Here is a 16,627-nt window from a genome sequence, read left to right on the forward strand (position 1 = left end):
AAAAAGACATCCACGTTTGGTAGAGCTGATCAGTGGTCTGATGGGTCATTTAATTTGAATATCCCCGACTGAGCAAGCCAAAGGCAACAGGCATCTAGTGTCCGTGTGACGCTGATAATTAGGGGTGTAACGATCCGTAACATATGATATAAGGCTAACAAAAATGTACTGTTGATTAAAATGCTAAATTTGGTATTACACTGTGGGTGTAAATGAATATTCTTGGACTTGGAGCTGGAAACCCAACAGAGACACCAGAATAACAATATTCATGAATCTGAAGCTGAAAATACAGAATTATTTTAGACGAATATGATTGATCTCTGACTAGATATATTTAAAATAATGTAGGCCACTTTCCACTGGTAACATCAGACATCTGGCATTACAGTATCAGGAGCCACAGATATTCCCCCATTACATTATTATACATTATATTCAACATTATATATAGTAGTGTAATGCAGTCCTGACACTAATACTCTGAAAACACACAGTAATCTTCATTTTGGGAGAATATACAGGATATATCATCACTGATGCAGTATTGCGCTATACTGTGCCGCCTCGACTGATGTCATGGACCAGCAGAACTCACTGGGACTGGAGCATGGACGGGTTTATTCAGGATGGGACGGGTTACAGAGACGGTTAAAGTTCTAAATAATTATGATTTTGGATCGGGGAGATTTTCTAATGTTTTTAAAAGAGTCTCCTCTGCTCACCAAGGCTGCGTTTATGTGATTAAAAAAAAAGAATACAGTAAAAACAGTGAAATATTATTAATATTATATGTGAATATACAGTAAAGTGTAATTTATTCCTGTGATTTTCAGCATCATTACTCCAGTCTTCAGTGTCACATGATCCTTCAGAAATCACTCTAATATGAGGATCTGATGCTCAAGAAACAGTTATGATTATTATCAGTGTTGAACACAGCTCATATTTCTGTAGAAACCGTCATACATTAACATTCAACAGTTTGGGGTGAGTATGATTTTTTAAAAGTCAATTCTTTTATTCAACAAAGACACATTAAATTGATCAAAAGTGACAGTAAAGACATTTATAATGTTACAAAAGATTCTATTTCAGATAAATGCTGTTCTATTGAACTTTCTATTCAACAAAGAATCCTGAAAAACTGTGTTCAACACTGCTAATAATCATAACTGTGTCTTGAGCATCAGATCCTCATATTAGAGTGATTTCTGAAGGGTCATGTGACTGAAGACTGGAGTAATGATGCTGGAACTCAGCTTTGGTGAGCGGAAGAGACTCTTTCAGACACATTAAAACATTTTAATTATTCCGAACTCTTTTCCCTGTGATAGTGAGTGTGAAAGGGCCGACACACACGCGTGCTCTACAGCGTTTGACGTTTGTTCACTTTCTGCACTATTTTCTCCAGAAGTTATGAGTGATATAAACATAGGCGTCATTTACACTGCCGTCACTGTAGTTCCTGTAGCGCTGGGTGAAGGGGCTTTCGCACCGGAGGGACATTTCCATATTCCTGGAGCTATCGGTGGAAGTTTCCGGAACTAATTTACTCCTTCAGAGTCGGTCTAACCCAGCGCTATAGGAACTAAAGTGACGGCAGTGTTCTCTGATTGGCCGAACGCACGCGAAACACCAGCACCGGCGTCATGGACGGGGGGGACACGTCCCCACCACTTATACAAGTAAAACATCTCCAGTTCACTAGCAGAGCATTCGTTTCGTTCGTTTGTTAAATAAGAGGCGATCTAGCGCTAACGTGCAGGGCCGGATTAAGAATTCAGAGGGCCCTGGGCACAATGTCTTGTAGGACCCCCCCCCCCCCCCCTTAGGCAGGCCAAATGTAGTTTGTCCAAGGACATTTTAATTTGGCATTAACTGTATTACTGACTTAAAAGGAACTTTGTTGTACATATTACTTCATAAATGATCTGTGTTTCCCATAGGATTTTATAAAACTATGTTGGGTGGAACTCTATCCCTCTAGGGGGGTTCGGGGGCATGCTCCCCCGCAAGAAAATTTTGTACATTTTAAGGTTAAATGCATCAATCTGGTGCACTTTGAGAGCTCACAATTAAGAGCTTCAACCGGCTTTAACCCATGAATGGTAAATGGACTGCATTTATATAGCGCTTTCACAGACCCAATGGCCACCAAAGCGCTTTACATTTTGCCTCACATTCACCCATTCACTCACTCATTCATACACCGACGGGCAACGGCAGCCATGCAAGGCGCCATCCAGCTCGTCGGGAGCAGCTGGGGTTAGGTGTCTTGCTCATGGACACGTTCTCGACACTTGGTCAGGTGGAACCGAGGATTGAACCACCAACCTTCCGGTTTGTAGACAACCCACATGAACCACTGAGCCACTGCCGCCCCTGTGCACATTGAACAAAGAAAAAGCATTGACTTGTACCTGGACATTAAAGAGGGCTCAAACATCTTTTTAGTTATGATATAGAGTCTCAGTCTGCATTACATTATCACTGGTGTTTTAGGATGCCAAACAATTATTATAATAATGATTTATATAATTATTCCTATGACGTAAAATCATACACCTCCTATAAATGTAGCCTAAAAGTATTTTGCATTGCATTACATTACACAGTATAGGAAAAGTACAATACTTTTTTCCTAATTTCTTTAATTGCCAGAAATAAACCCTTGAGCTTTCATTTTGGAGAAAACACCAGATCACCATGCTGATCGCGTGAGCAAAGTGCGCACTTCTATTTAAATCACGCAGCACAAACAGAATGCCTAGGCTACTTAAAGTCTTTTGCTGTTTTATAACGGCACGAAGCAATATCACAGTTTCAATTTGACTTCGTTGGCAAAATATAACGCTAGACAGTCGAGACCTTTATGTTAGGCAACCGTAGGCAACTGCTTCTCCATCACTTCACATTTCAGAGCGTCAAGTCACGCGACGCGAGTCGACATGATAGCTCGCTCTCGCTCACTGCGCAGGAATACAGACGCTGTTTTTGACGCGATTTAACATTATATTTTGATCGAATGGGTTGCAAAAATATGCATATAATTAGGAAAGTGAGGACTGCGTTTATAACGTGATCTAACATAATATTTGACGGTGCGCAGGCCCCTTAGATGTCATGTGCCCCTGGGCAAGTGACCAGTTGCCCTAATGGTTAATCCGGCCCTGCTAACGTGTTGTTTTTTTAATCCAGTGATCATGTGCTCGTTGCCTCTGCGGTCAGTGCCGCGGATCCAGTGTTCTGTTGTGGCTCGCGCCCGCGCCGCAGTGTCTTCCCTCGGACGCGCGCTTCAGTCCGCCGCGGAGATTCTCCATTCGTTCCGGTGAAATAGCAAAACAAAATGCAAACAAACGCGTCCCTGCTTGATATACAACCACTGATAAACATTATCGTTTTTTATGAGGGGAAAAATTCCCCTCGAGTGCGGATCAGAACCCAGAACCTCCGACACGCTTGGCAGAAATTCTTCCACTGGACCATTACAGCACACTAGGCTGATCTATGTGTTTATTCACGTGAAAATTCATGTCACTAACAACATATCAGATCTCATTGTACGACCAATTAAACCCAAAGTAGCCTAATATTTAACCCCATCACATTTTTGGTCGGACATCATCACATCTTTGTATACATTTTTATTTATTTACATCAGTAGGCCTAAGCTACAGGACACGTCTTTCAAAAGTACCCAGCACTTTTCAAACCAAACTGACGCCCATTGATATAAACATCTTTATATTCGTAACCCGAGCTGATCACGTGACCCGAGCTGATCACATGACCGCTGCTGATCACGTGACCCGAGCTGATCACGTGACCCGAGCTGATCATGTGACTGCTGCTGATCACGTGACCCGAGCTGATCACGTGACCCGAGCTGATCATGTGACTGCTGCTGATCACGTGACCCGAGCTGATCACATGACCGCTGCTGATCACGTGACCCGAGCTGATCATGTGACTGCTGCTGATCATGTGACCCGAGCTGATCACGTGACATGAGCTGATCATGTGACTGCTGCTGATCACGTGACCCGAGCTGATCACGTGACCCGAGCTGATCACGTGACTGCTGCTGATCACGTGACCCGAGCTGATCACGTGACTGCTGCTGATCACGTGACCCGAGCTGATCACGTGACTGCTGCTGATCATGTGACCCGAGCTGATCACGTGACTGCTGCTGATCACGTGACCCGAGCTGATCACGTGACCCAAGCTGAACACGTGACTGCTGCTGATCATGTGACCCGAGCTGATCACGTGACTGCTGCTGATCACGTGACCCGAGCTGATCACGTGACCCAAGCTGAACACGTGACTGCTGCTGATCATGTGACCCGAGCTGATCACATGACCGCTGCTGATCACGTGACCCAAGCTGATCACGTGACTGCTGCTGATCACGTGACCCGAGCTGATCACGTGACCCAAGCTGAACACGTGACTGCTGCTGATCATGTGACCCGAGCTGATCACATGACCGCTGCTGATCACGTGACCCGAGCTGATCACGTGACCCGAGCTGAACACGTGACTGCTGCTGATCACGTGACCCGAGCTGATCATGTGACTGCTGCTGTGTTTCAGATGGAGTCGGCCTGCGTCTCCATCCACGAGGCCCTGAAGTCTGTGATCGACTACCAGACGCACTTCCGCCTGCGCGAGGCTCAGGGCCGCAGCCGGGCCGAGGACCTCAACACCCGCGTGGCCTTCTGGTCCGTGGGCGAGGCCTTCATCCTGCTGGTGGTGAGCATCAGTCAGGTGCTGCTGCTGCGGAGCTTCTTCTCGGACCGCAAGACCACCACCACCCGCCTGGGGTCGTAGGTCGACCCCGCCTCCAGGAGCTCCGCCGGCCGTTAATTTATTCTGTGTTGACTTTACACGTGACGTGTGTGTGAGCGTTAGCGGATGTGAGTCGCTGTAGAGCTGCTCACCATCACCATCATCACCATCACCATCATCACCATCACCATCATCACCATCATCATCATATGAGGCTTCAAGCGTTAGTTTCTAACAGCCACTATTGAATGCAAGAGAGCTTTATTTACTTTATGTTGTGTAAAACAGGCATCCTTGCTAATGTCTCTTAGTCATTGTTTTCTTTTCAGGACATCGGTGTAATCTGTGTGTTTTATGTGAGCTGTTTCTTTTTTAATAGTGGTGTAATGATTTCTGTTTGGATGGGCTAATAAACGTGTGGAGGAACGCCTCGTCTCTTCCTGAACCCGCCGCTCCTGTCATGCTAACACTGATGCAGGACTACAGGACTCGCTGCACATCATCCGCTGAGGGGGAGTGTGTGTGTGTGTGTGTGTGTGTGTCTCACTCAGATGTGTGTAAACTAGAGCAGATCTGGTCCAGGAGTGTGTGTGTTCTGCACTGTTTCAGAGGCTCAGTACAGCAGATCTCTGATGCTCACTCGTGACGTCTATTATTAGAGAGCGTATATAACAGGCATCCTTGCTAATGTTTCTTAGTCGTTGTTTTCTTTTCAAGACATTGGTGTAATGTTTATTATTGGTGTAATGTCTATTATGATTCTATACATGCTTGTTCAGAATTAAATCACATCTTGTGCTCTGAACGCCATATTCTTTAAATCTGGCATGAAAGCCAACGGTTTCTTCCTACAGTTTCTTTAACAGTTTCCAAAATAGCACAGAAACATTCAGTATCAAGTCCAGTCAGCTTCATCTATACAGCGCTTTAACAACACACACGCCTCACAGCAGCTTTACAGTGATAACAGGAGATCACAGTAACACAGATTGTTTAGGTTTTACAGCAGATCTAGAATAAAGTTATTGTCCAGATAAAGTTAGTTTTGATTGATTCACTTCCGTTGTAAAGATCATTAGTTGTTAACTTGGACCGCTAACACGACACCGCTCTAACAGAAAACAAAACTTTTAATGTGTTTTGGCCGTTCATTTGCAAGAATCAGTCAAACTCATCAATTTTAAAGGGATTTACTGAGCTTTATTGTGTTTGCATACAGTATTGCCAAAACATTATACACAACACAAGGAAATGTACAGTAATCTCTGCTCGCCATTCAGTGCTGCAGTTCCTCGCGCGGCCTCTAGCGGGCGCTGTGAGGAGACGCTCACTCACTGCGGCAACAGGCACATCTAGAGGAACACTTCAAATCCCTCGTTCATTTCTGTGATTTAGTCTCTCAAGGCTCATTATTAAATGAATAAAGTAAAACACTGTTTGATAAATCCATCAGAAACGCGATGTGCGCGTGCGCGTTATTAAAAGCGCTCGGTCTCGCGTCGTGACTGTTGTCGTTTACCTTTAAATGGAGAAGGTTTGAACGAGAGCGTGATTGGACCGTCCGGCTGTCAATCACTCGCAGGGGGCGGGGCCTTCTGTTACCGACGGGGGAAACCAGCAGTAGAGCAACAGATTCGACGGGCTGAAACATAGAATTAAGATTACAGGCAGAAATGGACATAAAGCCAGAATTATGTTTATTTGGTGAAGCTGATTGTGCCTCAGTGACCATCGCGTGTGTTTGATGAGGAGGATCTCGCTCGATGTTTCAGGAAGCGGGGGAGGAAGAGCCGCAGCGACTCTATTTTTATCTTTTTGTATTATTTGGACTCGACATGAGCTAAAGAACCGTGAGGGTCTGTGTGTGTGAAACCCCGAACCAGCGGCCCGGTAACGGACACGATCGATCAGCCCGAGCGGTAAGAGCTGCGGCCTCGGAACCGCGGAAAACACGGTTTAATGAGGGAAAACCCGAGATAAACACGGTTTAATGAGGTTAAAACAGCAGATAAACACTGCTGATGATGGCAGACATACAGGCAATATGACAGAAACACTGATGAAAATAATGACCCTCTCTGTTGGTCAGGTATTGGTGTATAATGACACTAAACTGTATAATTGATCGTCATTGTATAGTATGTGATTATATACCTAGATGTGTCATTGTCACGTGACAAAAACATTTCATATGATTTATTGGCTAAGTATTAGTCAAGTCAGTTTATTTCTATAACAGTACAAATTCTCAGTAATAAACAGGAAATAACAGAACCAATGATGCAAACTTCATCAAACATGAGACTAATTCATGACATCATTCAACTCAGTTTATAGTTTTATAGCTGAATCAGATTTGTCATAATTGACGAATTTGGCAACATTGACACTGTTTTTGATCTGAATTTGTCTATTTGAAAGCTGACTTGACTTGATTGACTTGTTGATTCAGTTCAGATCAATAACTGTAGTTTATCAATTATAAAATGAGTTCGATTCTGTTATAAAGCAGTTCTACAGAAAACAAGAGTCATTAATCAGATCTGATAGTGTCATTGCAGTCAGATCAATCATATTACTGAAAATCAAGTGTCTTTTAAATAACATTACATAATTATAGAAAAGACTCTAATATTACAGTCCTGAAGCGTCATGGTTCTGATTGCACATTTACACCTGATACACAAACCCTTGTGTCATCATTTACTGTACGACAGTGAAGACTCGCTCCGTGAATCCCATAGCGTCTGCTTTAGTTTAACACGAGCGCTCCGAATATTCCCAAACACTAGAGGCGTCACAATATATCGCAATACAAAAATGCTATATGTATCGTGGATAGTTCACCCAAAATGAAAATTACTAAGTTTTCAGAGTATTAGTGTCAGGACTACATTAAACTACTATATATAATGTTGAATATAATGTATAATAATGTAATGGGGGAATATCTGTGGCTCCTGATACTGTAATGTCTGATGTTACCAGTAAAAAGTGGCCTACATTATTTTAAATATATCTAGTCAGAGATCAATCATATTCGTCTAAAATAATTCTGAATTTTCAGATTCAGATTCAGAATCATGCTTTGGGTTTCCAGCACCAAGTCCAAGAATATTCATTTACACACACAGTGTAATATCAAATTTAGCATTTTAATCAAATACATTTTTTATTAACTTTTTATCATAGTCTTGGAGTATCGCATCGTGAGGTCAGTATCGCAATAATATCGTATCGTGAGGTCAGTATCGTGATAATATCACATCGTGAGGTCAGTATCGTGATATGTATCGTGAGGTCAGTATCGTGATAATATCACATCGTGAGGTCAGTATCGTGAAATGTATCGTGAGGTTAGTATCGTGAAATGTATCGTGAGGTTAGTATCGTATCGTGAGGTTAGTATCGTGATATCGTATCGTGAGGTCAGTATCGTGATGTGTATCGTGAGGTCAGTATCGTGATGTGTATCGTATCGTAAGGTCAGTATCGTGATATGTATCGTGAGGTCAGTATCGTGATGTGTATCATATCGTGAGGTTAGTATCGTGATATCGTATCGTGAGGTCAGTATCGTGATGTGTATCGTATCGTGAGGTTAGTATCGTGATATCGTATCGTGAGGTCAGTATCGTGATAATATCGTATCGTGAGGTTAGTATCGTGATGTGTATCGTATCGTGAGGTCAGTATCGTGAAATGTATCGTGAGGTTAGTATCGTGATGTGTATCGTATCGTGAGGTTAGTATCGTGATGTGTATCGTATCGTGATGTGTATCGTATCGTGAGGTTAGTATCGTGATGTGTATCGTATCGTGAGGTCAGTATCGTGAAATGTATCGTGAGGTCAGTATCGTGATGTGTATCGTATCGTGAGGTCAGTATCGTGAAATGTATCGTGAGGTTAGTATCGTGATGTGTATCGTATCGTGATGTGTATCGTATCGTGAGGTTAGTATCGTGATGTGTATCGTATCGTGAGGTTAGTATCGTGATGTGTATCGTATCGTGAGGTCAGTATCGTGAAATGTATCGTGAGGTCAGTATCGTGATGTGTATCGTATCGTGAGGTTAGTATCGTGAGGTCAGTATCGTGATGTGTATCGTATTGTGAGGTCAGTATCGTGAAATGTATCGTGAGGTCAGTATCGTGAGGTCAGGATCATGATAATATCGTATCGTGAGGTCAGTATCGTGATAATATCGTATTGTGATATGTATCAAGTCGTGAGGTCAGTATCGTGATAATGTCGTATCGTGTACCGAAGTCGGTACTTTTGACAGCGCTATTAACGTGTGTGTGATTCTGTCTGCAGGACGGAGAGCAACTCTATGCCATGGATCTAAAAACGGCTGTTTTCAACGCAGCCCGAGACGGCAAACTGCGACTCCTCCAGAAGCTCCTGGAGAACAAGAGCGATCACGAGGTGCTGACGCTCATGGCGGAGAAGACGAGCGGAGCGACGCCGCTGCTGATGGCGAGCCGCTACGGGCACCTGGAGCTGGTGGAGTTCCTGATGGAGCGCTGCTGCGCGCCGGTGGAGCTCGGCGGCTCCGTGAACTTCGACGGCGAGATCATCGAGGGCGCGCCGCCGCTGTGGGCCGCCTCGGCCGCCGGACACCTGAAGGTGGTGCAGTCTTTACTGGGGCACGGAGCCTCCGTCAACAACACCACCCTCACCAACTCCACCCCGCTGCGCGCCGCCTGCTTCGACGGGCACCTGGACATCGTGCGCTACCTGGTGGAGCACAGGGCGGACCTGGAGGTGGCCAACCGACACGGACACACGTGCCTGATGATCTCCTGCTATAAAGGCCATCGCGAGATCGCGCAGTTCCTGCTGGAGAGAGGAGCCGACGTCAACCGCAAGAGCGTCAAAGGTACCAGGCGCTAGCTCTGCGCTATCTCTGTAACGATACCCTCGTGTCACGATTAAGTTAAGCTTGCTACGGTAGTCGGTGTTGACGGTGTTCAGAAGCAGCACCGGTTGCATCACTTGCCCACCGCGGCACCGGCGATGCGATCTTCACTCGGAGAACAGACACTATTAACCTGAACGCTTCATAAATCACGAGTCGCCGCACAGATCTTTATCTGTGTCAGATCTCATTAATCTCGAGGGCGAGGAGCTGACTGACGAGATGACGGCGGGATATGTGGTGTAAAAGCGGAATATAAAAGTCATTGTACTGTTTTGTTGTTGTGGTTTTCATTAAGAATAATAGGCTAATGAACTCACCATTCAAGCAATCTGCGCCCGAATTGGCGCTAATTTGAAAGAGAAACTAAAACGCGCGCGGCTGCGGGAGCGAGCAGAATAGAGCCAGCGTTTCCAGTTCATTCCTATAGATTAACTATATTGCTTGAATGGCGAGTTCATTAGCCTATTATTCTTAATGAAAAACACAACAACAGAACAGCGCTGCTCCGCACCATTATGAATGCCCGTGTGGACGCGAACATTTTACTTTTGCCTTTAAATTAGCGATTTAAAACCCCAGGTATTACCGGTGTTGTCACGTCGATTAACCGGTGGGAAAATATCCTCACCGTCACATGCCTAGATTCACTACACATCACCGTCCTGAACTCACGATGCGATATTACGATACTCCAAGACTCCATTTCATACTCTATGGTAATTCAAAGTGCTTTACACATGAAGTAATTAAAATAATCACAAAATAAAACCAAGGACAATTAAAACGGTTACAAAAGGAATGAAGAGTAAAAAGATGATGCATGGATGACCTTCTCATCTGGCTAACACTGGCGCTCCTCAGCCGCTGTTCACCGTGAGCTCCCCATGTCGATGTCTGTGGTGTTCTCTCGTCGCCTGTAGATCTCAGTCTCCCTGAAGTCGCCCGCAGGAGCTCTAGGAGAGGACTCGAGCCAATCCGCACCTCCCAGATATAGGACTGACTCGGTCCGCACAGAACAGATCTGGCCCGACCTCGAGCTTCACAGTAAACTGAGCCTGATAATGGGTTTACAAAAAATGTAGTTGATTAAAATGCTAAATTAGGTATTACACTGTGGGTGTAAATGAATATTCTTGGACTTGGGACACCAGAATAACAATATTCATGATTCTGAAGCTGAAAATACAGAATTGTTTTAGATGAATATGATTGATCTCTGACTAGATATATTTAAAATAATGTAGGCCACTTTCCACTGGTAACATCAGACATCTGGCATTACAGTATCAGGAGCCACAGATATTCCCCCATCACATTATTATACATTATATTCAACATTATATATAGTAGTGTAATGTAGTGAGTCCTGACAATAAAAAAACTTGATTTTTTTCTCACACAGTAATCTTCATTTTGGGTGAATATACACGATATATCGTCACTATCCACGATTGATGCAGTTTTTAATTGAGATATATTGACTACTATGCAACCCTTTGTGCTGATGATTAATTGTCATACAAATGACTGCGATTAAATATTTAATTCTGTTTTCTTCATGTCAGCATGATACGGTATTTGTTTTCTTGGCATCGTATGTAATAATGATGATGATGATGACGATAAAAAATTGGCACCACCAGATTTACTTAAAAGGCCGTCACACACCGAGTCCGACATTTCTGTATGGGTTTTTTCGTATTGGTGATCCGGTGGCTCTGAATCGTCCAAACGCCATTCAAACAGCTCGAGCTACGGATGCGAAAACGCAGAAAATCAAACCCAATACGATTTTTTTATGACGGACGAAGGTTTCAGTGGCGGTGTGCAAGCCTGATTCACATAACCCGAGGTCGTATTTATTTTTTAACGTGCCAAAATTTCGGACGTGAATTTCGGACTCCGTGTGCGAGGACCTGAAGACCTGCGCTCATTGTGCACTCATGATCAGTTCATCCCAATGATTGTAAGCGAGTCCGTTTGGTTCTGATTGTGCTGCACATTTAAATCTACACTGCAAAACTGCTTTTCTTAACTTAGGCCAGTTCATTTATATAGCACATTTCATACACTATGGCAATTCAAAGTGCTTTACACAGAAATGAATTAAAATAATCACAAAATGAAAGCAAGGAAAATTAAAACAGTTATAAAATAAATTAAAGAGTAAAAGATGATGCATGTATAAACTTCCCATCTGGCAAAACACCGGTGTATCATATTCTTCAGTTTTACTCTGAGATTTCCCCGTGGTGATTACACTGTGTGTGTGTGTTTAGTATTTAACTTTGTCTTGTTTCCAGTCCAAATACAAAAAAAAAATCTTAAATCAAGATGCATTTACAAGAAGAGTAAAATCCCATAAGATATTATGATGTCTTGTTTTCTGGGGGAAATAAATCAAAATTAAGAGTTCTTGCTTAAAAAAAGCAAAATTATCTGCCAATGGGGTCATAAAAATAATCCTGTTTTTGTCTGAATTAACATTATTTTTAACGCCAACCTTGACGGCCTGTTTGTCCCGCAGGGAACACGGCTCTGCACGACTGCGCCGAGTCCGGGAGCCTGGAGATCATGAAGATGCTCCTGAAGTACGGCGCCAGCATGGAGAAGGACGGGTACGGGATGACTCCGCTGCTGTCCGCCAGCGTGACGGGCCACACCAACATCGTGGACTTCCTCACCACACACCCGCACACGGGCCGGGCCGAGCGCATCAACGCCCTGGAGCTGCTGGGCGCCACCTTCGTGGACAAGAAGCGGGATCTGCTGGGAGCGCTGAAGTACTGGAAGAGGGCCATGGACTCGCGGCACAGCGACTCGACCCACGTGCTCTCCAAGGACAAGCCCAAGCCGGTGCCGGCGTACGATCACACCAGAGAAGTGAACAGTTTAGAGGAGCTGGAGGCGCTGATCGCGGACCCGGACGACATGCGCATGCAGGCGCTGCTGATCCGCGAGCGCATCCTCGGCCCGGCGCACCCCGACACCTCCTACTACATACGCTACCGGGGAGCCGTGTACGCAGACTCGGGGAACTTCGAGAGATGCATCAAGCTGTGGAAGTACGCCTTAGACATGCAGCAGAACAACCTGGACCCGCTGAGCCCGATGACGGCCAGCAGCCTCCTCTCCTTCGCAGAACTCTTCTCCTTCATGCTGCAGGACCGGGCCAAGGGCCTGCTGGGAACCTCCGTGTCCTTCGACGAGCTCATGGAGATCCTCAGCAAGAGCGTGCTGGAGATCGAGCGGGCCGTGAAGAGGCCCGGCCCGGACCCGGCCCAGCTCGGCAAGGTTCTGTCCATCATCCTGCACCTCATCTGCCTGCTGGAGAAGGTGCCGTGTGCCGTGGAGCAGGACCACTTCAAGAAGGAGACCATCTACAAGTTCCTGAAGCTGCAGGCGTGTGGGAAGAACGGGTTCAGCCCGCTTCACCTGGCCGTGGACCGCAACACCACCTGTGTGGGCCGATACCCCGTCTGCAAGTTCCCCTCCTTCCAGGTAGGGCTGTGCATGCATAATCGACCTGCAATTATTATTATTAGGAAAATAAAAATACTGTTTGAATTTTACAGTGTTGCTTTGTGGCCGTAAATGCAGCGAATCCCTGATGAATCCCAGGCGCTGAAACCTATGATTAAATGCACTGTGGTGCTCGTTGATTGTATTAGATCTCATAATGCAGTCGTCGCCTGCCTCGCGAAGTTTGAATTACTTAGATGAAAATTATCTTACGAAATTTAATCACTTTTGATCACATGAAGCGCAGACAGCAGTGCACTGAGGACAGTCCATATCCCGACGGCAGGCAAACTCAGCCGATCACCGAGAGCCGAGAGGATCTCCACTGACAGCTAAATGATCTCGACACGTGTGATACGCTATCTTCAAGTTCCGTCGAGTGAGACGGTTTAAGAACAGAAACACACAGAGCTGTTAGAAACTCCACACACTGTTATCTGTGTCTCTGAACGCCGGTCCGCGCGTTCTCACTCGAGCTCCTGGATATTACATTTACATTTTACATTTACATTTATTCATTTAGCTGACGCTTTTTATCCAAAGCGACTTACAATTGCCATATATGTCAGAGGTCGCACACCTCTGGAGCAACTAGGGGTTAAGTGTCTTGCTCAGGGACACATTGGTGTCTCACAGTGGATTCGAACCCGGGTCTCTCACATCAAAGGCATGTGTCTTATCCACTGCGCCATATTACTGCTCCACATCAACACGTGAAACCATATCAACACGATAATGCCAACAATAAATAAATATAAACTCAATAACCATATGCGGACTCGAGTGTATATGCACGTTCTGTACGATAACTGCACAGTCTGCTTTATTAGCGCTTTACTCCGTTAGCGCTGCTTGAGCTTAAATGCTTTTGTTCTTTATATTTTTTGTTTACACATATTATTTAATGTCTTAAATTTAAAAAAAACTTAAGATATAAAATATAAGCTTGTTTTGTAAATTGCCTAATCGTAAAGTTGATATATAAATAAACGAATATTTGAATATTCTATTTTTATGAGCTCATATATTCGAATACAGTGTTTCTGAAAGTGCCCCCTCCCCCCAGGTGACGTCGATCCTGCTGGAGTGCGGCGCGGACGTGAACTCTCGGGATCAGGACGACAACAGCCCGCTCCACGTGGCGGCGTCCAACAACCACCCCGACATCATGAACCTGCTGATCTCCTGCGGCACGCACTTCGACAGCACCAACTCCTTCAAGCAGACGGCCTGCGATCTGCTGGACGAGAAGGAGATGGCCAAGAACCTGATCCAGCCCATCAACCACACCACCCTGCAGTGTCTGGCCGCGCGCGCCATCGTCAAACACGGCCTGGCGTACCGCGGAAACATCCCCGAGCGGCTCGAGGCCTTCGTGCTGCTGCACAGATAGTGACTGTGCTCCGGCTGGGCTTCGGCTGGGCTTCGGCTGGGCTTCGGCTGGGCTCTGGCTGGGCTCTGGCTGGGCTCTGGCTGGGCTCTGGCTGGGCTTCGGCTGGGCTTCGGCTGGGCTCCGGCTGGGCTTCGGCTGGGCTTCGGCTGGGCTCTGGCTGGGCTCCGGCTGGGCTTCGGCTGGGTTTCGGCTGGGCTCTGGCTGGGCTTCGGCTGGGCTTCGGCTGGGCTCTGGCTGGGCTCTGGCTGGGCTCCGGCTGGGCTCCGGCTGGGCTTCGGCTGGGTTTCGGCTGGGCTCTGGCTGGGCTCTGGCTGGGTTTCAGCTGGGCTTTCGGCTCGGCTCTGGCTGGGTTTCGGCTGGGCTCTGGCTGGGCTTCGGCTGGGCTTCGGCTGGGCTCCGGCTGGGTTTCGGCTGGGCTCTGGCTGGGCTCTGGCTGGGTTTCAGCTGGGCTTCGGCTCGGCTCTGGCTGGGTTTCGGCTGGGCTCTGGCTGGGCTTTGGCTGGGCTTCGGCTCGGCTCTGGCTGGGCTTCAGCTGGGTTTCGGCTCGGCTCTGGCTGGGTTTCGGCTGGGCTCTGGCTGGGCTTTGGCTGGGCTTCGGCTCGGCTCTGGCTGGGCTTCAGCTGGGTTTCGGCTCAGCTCTGGCTGGGTTTCGGCTGGGCTTCGGCTGGGCTCTGGCTGGGCTCCTGCTCTGCTGATTGGCATGCAACGCTTCCAACAGAGTCCTACCATCTTTGCTCGGATTCCTGTTGAATTTGTTCTGTGTTTCTTGCCGCTTGTCGACAGGTTTGCTTTCTCTTTCTATCTCTATGCAAAGACGGTAGGACCCGCCAGACCCGTCCTCGACCCGCCGGTTCCCTGCGCTGGTTCCGTTTCTCCAGTGGACTGGAATGCTGTCATCGCTCCCCTCCAGCATAAACGAGCATTACAATGATGATGTGTGCTTAATGTTTGCAGATACCATAAGTGCTTTTATTCTTCCTATGCACAGGCTGTATATCGGGACTGTTCTGTGTAACTGGATCGTGCCACGTGTTCATGTCAATGCCTGTTTTTTGTTACTATACATTCATCTATTTCTTCACCGTCTCCTAATCTCGATCATGAACTGGTTAAATCGCCTGTTTAGCCGTCAGGACCGTGGAAGTGTGTCTCTTTTGAATCTTTGATCTTTGAACCCGGACGAGCTGTAAAAACCAAACCATTGGCCCTATAGTTATTGCACCGCATGAGCTGAAGTTTAACGGTTTACCCGTCTGAGCCGATCAGACAGAAATATTATACCGACGTTAGCTTGAAGTCGAGTTTATTTTGTGGTGGTGATGATGATGATGATGATGATGATGATGAATCTTCAGCTCTGTGTAGTTTAAGTTCAACTTCACATTTGTGCAGTTTGAACTCAAGGGCTTCTGATTCTTTTACAGGCACAATACACTAGTAAATGAAACAAATGTACAGTCAAAAGGACTTGCACTTTATTGCAGTGAAATTTGATATTCATATTACAATAGCATAAAGCTTGTTGATGTCCTTAGAGCATAATTGATAATAAACCTCTGTTGCACTCGAGTGTCGGTCCGTGTTTTCCCTCTGACTTCGTGTGACAAACATCAGTGCTTTCCTCAACACTTCATAAGTGCCGTTTTACAATGACCTCGAATCATTTGATGATGATTTAATCTTCTACATTCTTCTACAAACCTGCTGAAGGACCGTGACATCACAGCTGATGACCTAAACTAGTGCTTTACTCATTTAAATGCTTTTATATCTTGCCAATGTGTGAGCGAATGCTTTCGGGGTGTATATGTCTAGAAAATAGAGCGACGGGTTTATATATATGCGCTTGTTTTCCTTGTTATCTCTGAAGAATGATTGGCCGGAGCTCAGTGTTTTGACTCCGTGTGATCCGCGTTTCATTCCGGACCGTCCGCACTCTTTCTCGATTGAAATATCCTTAGTTAGAATGAAACTATTTTCTTAGTTTT

The 16,627-nt window shown here is 45.8% G+C and overlaps 2 protein-coding genes across 2 annotated transcripts in view; both read left to right on the forward strand.

Annotated features, from left to right (window-relative positions):
* tmed7 (transmembrane p24 trafficking protein 7) overlaps positions 1 to 5,223 on the forward strand; it is a 16,133-nt gene extending 10,910 nt beyond the window's left edge. Inside the window, exon 4 of the mRNA XM_056238312.1 lies at positions 4,603 to 5,223. Within this exon, the coding sequence (XP_056094287.1) occupies positions 4,603 to 4,839 (237 nt within the window). The 3' untranslated portion in view covers positions 4,840 to 5,223. The remainder of the gene's footprint in view (positions 1 to 4,602) is intronic.
* A 1,106-nt stretch (positions 5,224 to 6,329) lies between these two features.
* LOC130072962 (protein fem-1 homolog C) lies at positions 6,330 to 14,724 on the forward strand. Its single transcript, XM_056238310.1, has 4 exons — positions 6,330 to 6,716; positions 9,118 to 9,682; positions 12,252 to 13,225; positions 14,313 to 14,724. Exons 2-4 carry the CDS (start codon positions 9,139 to 9,141, stop codon positions 14,637 to 14,639), a joined length of 1,845 nt encoding a protein of 614 aa, XP_056094285.1. The 5' UTR covers positions 6,330 to 6,716; positions 9,118 to 9,138; the 3' UTR covers positions 14,640 to 14,724.
* Positions 14,725 to 16,627: the final 1,903 nt, after the last annotated feature.

This window comes from Rhinichthys klamathensis, unplaced genomic scaffold, assembly GCF_029890125.1.
Source record: "Rhinichthys klamathensis goyatoka isolate OS25496 unplaced genomic scaffold, OSU_Roscu_1.1 h1tg000515l_1, whole genome shotgun sequence".
NCBI lineage: Eukaryota > Metazoa > Chordata > Actinopteri > Cypriniformes > Leuciscidae > Rhinichthys > Rhinichthys klamathensis.

Bases quoted from the DNA above. Each gene is read 5' to 3' on its own strand.
- LOC130072962 (XM_056238310.1), top strand. From the start codon at position 9,139: ATGGATCTAAAAACGGCTGTTTTCAACGCAGCCCGAGACGGCAAACTG. The intron at 9,683-12,251 runs GTACCAGGCGCT...TTTGTCCCGCAG, and splicing joins CAACCGCAAGAGCGTCAAAG to GGAACACGGCTCTGCACGAC. The intron at 13,226-14,312 runs GTAGGGCTGTGC...CCCTCCCCCCAG, and splicing joins GCAAGTTCCCCTCCTTCCAG to GTGACGTCGATCCTGCTGGA.